General features: G+C 39.3%; 1 protein-coding gene across 2 annotated transcripts in view; it reads left to right on the top strand.

The window, feature by feature from the left end:
* Positions 1-428: 428 nt before the first annotated feature.
* The window catches only part of LOC102208316 (sarcoplasmic/endoplasmic reticulum calcium ATPase 2), a 22,267-nt gene continuing 15,897 nt past the window's right edge, over positions 429-6,798 (top strand). The window contains exons 1-5 of one of the 2 annotated variants that reach the window (XM_005729325.2): positions 429-1,154; positions 1,472-1,489; positions 1,582-1,664; positions 3,887-3,991; positions 5,702-5,840. In XM_005729325.2, the coding sequence (XP_005729382.1) occupies positions 1,037-1,154; positions 1,472-1,489; positions 1,582-1,664; positions 3,887-3,991; positions 5,702-5,840 (463 nt within the window). In that variant the 5' untranslated portion in view covers positions 429-1,036. The remainder of the gene's footprint in view (positions 1,155-1,471; positions 1,490-1,581; positions 1,665-3,886; positions 3,992-5,701; positions 5,841-6,798) is intronic. The other variant, XR_001290327.1, reaches the window with a different exon arrangement.

The following is a 6,798-nucleotide window of genomic DNA, read 5'->3' as shown; positions in this document are numbered from 1 at the left end:
TCACTTCCCACAGCACTGTGTATATGTATTATAACCAATATCCTATAGTACAAAATTTTTGGCAATTTTTAAAACTTTATGTGTTATTATTTTGAAAACAGGAGAACGGATATACTAAATAATTGATTTGCATTAGCTAATTATTTACAAATAATGGTGAAGCTATGTTATCGGACTGTTACTTTTTCTGGAATGTTCTATTATGAAAGTACAATTTGGCTCAAAAAAACCATGCAAATTACGATAGTTTAATATCAATAACAAATCATGTCCTTACAGTAAAAATCAATTACATAAGTATTTTTTTAAAGATACGATTGAAAATCATTCCGACTCACTGTCACATGTACAAACTGACTAAACACATGCTCCAGTGTACTGTTCCCACCGTGCAATTACGAAAAGCACTGAGTGTGTGCGTAAGAGAGCGAGAAGGACTTCCGGTATCTTCAACCAATGAGGTGATTCCACATGCGGACACTGAACACCGCATTCGAGAAGAAACGCTATTGGTGCTGATGAGGACGCTGCTGATTCCGCAACACACAGGCAAAGCGGGCGACGGGAGCCAAGCTGCAACTTACCCACATGTTTAAATCATCCATTCGGACGCAATTTTTCCGGGAGTCGCTGTTTTAAATGAAAGGGACAACATTAACAACATCCAGCTGAGACAGCAGCGTTGATATGGTTTTTTTCTCCAAGGTCTCACGAGGCAGCTAGCGAAGCAAAGCCGGCGAATTCAAGCAGAGCCAAAGGACCAGAGGCAATAGTTAGCTAGCTTTAGCCAGTTAGCCGCTCGCTAGCCCGGGAGCCGCTAATTTGTCCACTCTCGCCGCACACCTGTGCGCCGCGCTATCCTGTGTTGGAACTACTTAGCTCGTAACACTCATCGCTGTGGGTTTCCGCTTAAATATATATCTATTTTTGAATTTCAATTACGGTGACACCGAAGGAGGGGGAGTTAGAAAACCCACCTTGATAGGTTGAGGTTGGAACCAGCCAACTAAGCGGTGTCCTCAAGTGGCCATTCACCATGGACAACGCACACACAAAGACGGTGGAAGAAGTTTACAGCTTTTTTAATGTGAACGAAAGCACGGGTCTGAGTTTAGAAGAAGTGAAGAAACAACGGGAACGATATGGGCCAAACGGTAAGGAGCTGGTTTACATAGGTTTGTTCAAAAACAAGAAGCTATTCTCCCGGCGCCGCGTTATGGCCCATGGCTCCAGATATGTACCAGGCGAAAGAGCAAAAAGGAAGCTTACGTCACCATGTGCATGTTGAAATACTGGAAACCATCTCTTCTGTGACCAATTTTATGAGCAACTTGTCTTTATCATCCTACTACAGTATCATTGGCTGTTGATGTACTTCACTTGTGCTGAAATATGCTATTATGTATCAACTGCTTAACTTTAACTGCTTGTCCACCTTTTTTGCCTTCGTTATGAATGGGATGATCTACAGAACTACCAGCGGAGGAGGGTGAGTGAACCATTCTGGATGCTTGGGGGGGGGGGGTGACATGCATATGTTTAAAATGTATCACACTTAAGTTTGATGTTAACCCTCCCCAGGTAAATCACTTTGGGCACTAGTGATTGAACAGTTCGAAGATTTGCTTGTGAGGATCCTTTTACTTGCTGCCTGCATATCATTTGTAAGTATAACACATGTTATGTTAGCAGTGCGGGTGATGTGTGCAGTGGGCTTTCAGACAATACTGGCTATTCATAGTGGTAATAATCAGTGAAGAGGATGTGACACTTGTACACTGGCAGTATTTTAATGATAGAATAGTGAGAGAGTCATTCATATGGAATACTTGAATAGAAGCGCTCTCTCGCCTCAAGACTGATTACTTAGCGTTGAGTACAAAATGTAATACTAAAACTTGGCTTTCAGCCAGTTGAACATCATTTATGTTCATTTCTACCACCATCCTTCTTTCAACCGCTCAGTGATGAGTTTAGAAAGCTTTTTTTCCCCTTTTCTCTCCACAGTTCAGCGTTGTCAGCCTACACATTGTATATAGTTATCATTTTGCAATTGATTCTGTGCAGATTATAGCTTAGGAAGAAAACTGTTCAAAATAAGAAAAGAAAGTCACCCAGAATTTGCCTGGTGACAAAACACAGATTCATATTTTTCTTTTTTCTGATTCTGTGCAAACACGGCATTGCTCTTGAAGCTAATCGTAAATTATCGTGGCTTCTTCAAGCATGTTGTTTTTATAGAGATTCTGTTAACACATCAATGCTCCAGAAGTCTGTAATTCAAAAGGAGCACTGACGCTGCTTGAGAATGGGTGAATCTGCCACTGTAACAAGTCTGAATGCGTGGCGTGTTGTTGACAAGAGCAGCAAACACTTGGCTGTTATAAAGAGAGAAGGCGACAGACACATGAGAAGTCGGTATACTTCAGTGGTGATTGATTTTACTGGTAACATACTGCTACAGTATAGCGAGGACTAATGTTTGGAGTCATTACTTGTCCGGTATGAACAAACATAACTTCTGAATGCTTTATATTCTTGCCACCAATAAGTGGCGATCCCCAGCGTAGAGTATGCTTGACACAGTGGTAGGTTGAGTATCCTGTGGCTCTGCTTCTACTCAAGGATTGGCCACTCTCCCGTTGGCTCAGACTATCCTGAGACACCAAGGCATGGTGACAACAGCCAGCTATGCTTTTCAGAGCTTATAAATCATCAGCTGTAGTACTCAGCCTTCTCTCAATCACACCACATGCAGACATTTTTACATTTACTTCAGTGTGAATATGAAGTTATATGCAGACATTTGTTAGATGTTACATTAAAACATTCAGGAACTGATGGGTGGAGTGTAAATTTCTTTAGTATAAAGTCTAAATTTGATGTTTGATTGGCAGTGTTGAAATAGGTTGGAGTAGGAGAGAGGCAGTTGACACACTTCTCTCCTGGCACAGTTTCTAAAAGAAGGGAAAGTGATTAATACCCTCTCACACACTTGGCCCCGTTCGCAATGCTGTCAGAAGCTGGCTTGGTATAATCATAAAATTTTAAATGATTATTGATGATTAAAATAATTTTTCCAACCACTCTTAAGGCAAAGTGAGATTCTAGCACAACTCCACCAACAGGCAAAGTTCATGGCAAACAGTGTAAGGAAATAACAACATGAACCTGACAATTACTATTGTCCAGAAAGTTGATTGAAAGGCCTCAAGTCCAAATTGTAAGTAACTGATCATAAATAAATATTCAGTGTAAGCCACAGTTTGACTTGTTTAATTTTGTTTGGCTGTGAGGTTATGTTTGCTGGTTTCTCACATTTAATTGATTTATTGAGTTCTTTTATAATATTTGTTCTATAAAAGGGTTGTAGCATTTCATGTGACATAAAGCTGGAGTCACTGCGCTTGTGGAGCTATTTGTCTTGGGCCATTAAATAGACAATCAGCTGAAAATAGCTGTGACCTTTTCACCTCCCTTTTCTCCATTCATGTGAATGACGCAATGTGGTGTTCAGCTCTGATATTTTCTGTTTCATGTTGTGATTTCAAAAGTCCTTTGTATTTTGATTTGGTTGTAAAGGGGCAGGTTTTGTGAATTTAGGCATCTTCACCATCAAGCCTGCAAGCTTGTTCTACTCGAGTCAACATTCTTGCAACTCTGTGAAACAAAGTAAACTCAAATGATACAACTTCAGTGAATAATCTAAAATATAATTCTGTGTAAATACTTTTTCTGACATATGCTAGAATATTCATTACTGGGTGTTGGGTAAAAATATGCCATATCATCCCAGGCCAGGGACTTTAGTGTTACTTATAGCTCACACTTAAATATAAATTGCTTGCATTGTGTTTGATTCCCTTAATTTCTGTTTTGTCTGCAGGTCCTGGCCTGGTTTGAAGAGGGAGAAGAAACCGTTACAGCCTTTGTGGAACCTTTTGTTATCCTCCTTATTCTCATCGCAAATGCCATTGTAGGAGTTTGGCAGGTAAACGAAATTGCAGTTTTGAATCTGACTTCACATGGGTCATTAAAACTTGGCTACCTGAGTGAAATTTTCATGTACTGTTATGAATACTCGGCTTCCTTGTAAGCAGATAGGTTTTCCACATAACATCACACTTAGCTTAGATTTTAACCAAATCTACTAAATGGTGCTTAGTGGGGTGAGCAGGGAGTAGTTTTTTTTCCCCTACCAGTTTCTGTCTTGCCAGTTATTCATCGTGCCATTAAAAAGCTTAATATCACAAAAATATGCATAGATGTTGTGTAGCTTGTAGAAGTCTCTCTTAAGAGGAAACTAATAATGTTATGGACAAAGAAGGTTTGATCAGATTACCAGTTTCCATTATTCAGATTATCTGACAACTTATTTGCACTTCTTCCTGTCTCCTCATCCTACGTATGCTTTGCAGTCAGAATAAATCTGTCCCCTCTCCATCAACCCTTGTATTCCTAGTATTAGTTGTTAGACTACATCAAGACTAGTTTGGATTTTTTTTTCCTGATATTGCCTGTTTTTTGTTTTGTTTTTGTAAGATCCAAACAACATTTCAGAAATGAAGAAAACATAACTTACCAGACATAATGTTTTATTGGCTTCTTGTTTAATTTTATCAAAGGATTATCAATGTCTGAGGAACAACTAGGGGTAGCCCTTCATGATAAACTGTGCTTAATATCTGTAGACAAATTAACTTCTTCCCTGGGGTCAGGATTGAAAGATCAGGCGTTTTGTTAAATAGGTTTTCTTCTCTCACTCGGTGCTGATGTAATCCAAACTGCACATTTGCTTGTTAAAGCCACCTGGGGATAAAATTCCAATTTACTATTTTGATTTATTTATGTGATTATAAACCACACCACACTATATTTCGTCAAAGACACCTGGTAGGCGGGTGTATCTCCGCTGGATTGCCTGTAAAAGTAAATGTTCGTTGAACAGTCCTGCTGAGGCTTGTGTAAATGGTGAGCTGTTAAGTGCCTGTTTGCCTTTGCTTATTCCTACAAAGCCACTATGAATGATGTAGAATGGAAGGGTGATCTGTTTGCTGCTTATCATGTTGGTGGTGGTTTGGCGCCTGTAGTTTTGTATATGTTGCTTAGCTTCCCTTAACTGGCCTCACCTTTACTGGCAGCCATTTTAAGAGCTTTGTATCCATTTTTCTGTGCTCCCTTACAAAGGTCATAACTTGTGTGCTTGGTCTTGTTATGTCTATTCATGTGCAGCCTACTTACCGCTATGTTAAGAGTTGCCACTCAAACTATGCAGTCTGTAAGCGATCGGCCAGACAAAGAAAAGTGAAGAATGGTAAGGAAGGAAAATGGTGAGACTGAAAGGAATATTTGGGAAAACTGATGTAAAAATGCAGCTGTAGTATTTAAAATAAGGACAGTTTTACATAAATTAGGGGTCCTTTGAAGGTAACTGTAAAGTGTTTCACTTCTGAAAATGTAGCATTCCTACTATTTCAGCCTTTTGCAACACCGCAGTGTTTACTCTGCTTCACTTCCTCTCCTGGTTCACTTTGTCGGTTTGCTTACATAAAGATAACTCTCCATTATGTACATTGTGAATAGCTGTACACTGACTATCCGAGAGTCGTTTTAGTTTCACCTCCCTTTTCATCCTCAGCCTCTAAGCTGCATGTGTGGTGCTAGCTTGTTTTTAAGTCGAATTCCTGTTTCTACTTTTAAGGAACGAAATGCAGAAAATGCCATCGAAGCCCTTAAGGAGTATGAGCCTGAGATGGGGAAGGTGTACCGCCAGGATAGGAAGAGTGTCCAGAGAATCAAGGCAAGGGACATTGTGCCTGGGGACATTGTGGAGGTGGCAGGTAAGACTAAAAATATCAGGTGTACACAATATAAAATAATATTCCAGATGTTGTTAGATGCTGCCAGCTTGTCATGAAAGAAGCAAACAACAAAATTAAACACACTGTTCAGGATATATTGTGAGAAATTTTTCATCTTTTTGTCGCTTTGGTTCAGGTCATTGAAATCGCAACAGGAAGTGCAAAGCAACATAACGATTGTTAGATTTATTCCATGCTTTTCTAACAGGATAGAATGTAATTTCCTATTGATTGGTCTACATCAGTATCTGGTTTTAGTTTCCTTTTTTAAACTGATTGCATGCAGTATTGGTAATTATCTAAAAACTTAAAGCTGTTTAAAAGCATGGCTGTAGTCCAGCAGTCATGTGCTATTGTTAAATATAAGATGATTACAGCTCTGTAAACATAACCAGTTATGATGTGCTTTTTACAGTGTTCAACATGTAGACACACAGCTGATCCCTCATCCTGTTTATCTCCCTAGACTATTTCAGAATAATTGTAGTACCAAGTAAATTATGCAATACAAGAGCAGCGGTTCAATCTGTTACTGAGCGTTAGTTGGCTGACCTCAGCTTGGATAGAGCCACACATGTTTATGCGTTTTGCGTCACTGCTCCTCATTACTCTGTGTTGTGTGTTTTCTTACCAAGACTTCATTTGGTCTCTTTTTATCTTTTATCTTTGTTCTTGTACTCTGTCTTGGGTTGTATATTTTTTTTCCCTTTATTCCAGAGGAAAGCTTAGCGGAGTGTGTCTGTAATGTTTATCACAAGCTTACAGAACGGTTGTAGAATGAATGAGGATCCACTGCCTCAAAGTAAATGCTGTGCTGTGCTCTGACAGATTTGTACTTGAAAAACTATCCCAGTAGGGCTGTTCGATATAACGATATATATCAGATGACGATATAAAAACGTCTGTTTCATTTTACGCTATCGTTTGTTTCGTGGTG

This window comes from Pundamilia nyererei, unplaced genomic scaffold (assembly GCF_000239375.1).
Source record: "Pundamilia nyererei isolate P.nyererei 1_Seehausen unplaced genomic scaffold, PunNye1.0 scaffold00032, whole genome shotgun sequence".
Taxonomy (NCBI): Eukaryota; Metazoa; Chordata; class Actinopteri; order Cichliformes; family Cichlidae; genus Pundamilia; species Pundamilia nyererei.
This window is presented reverse-complemented; position numbering and strand designations above follow the sequence as displayed.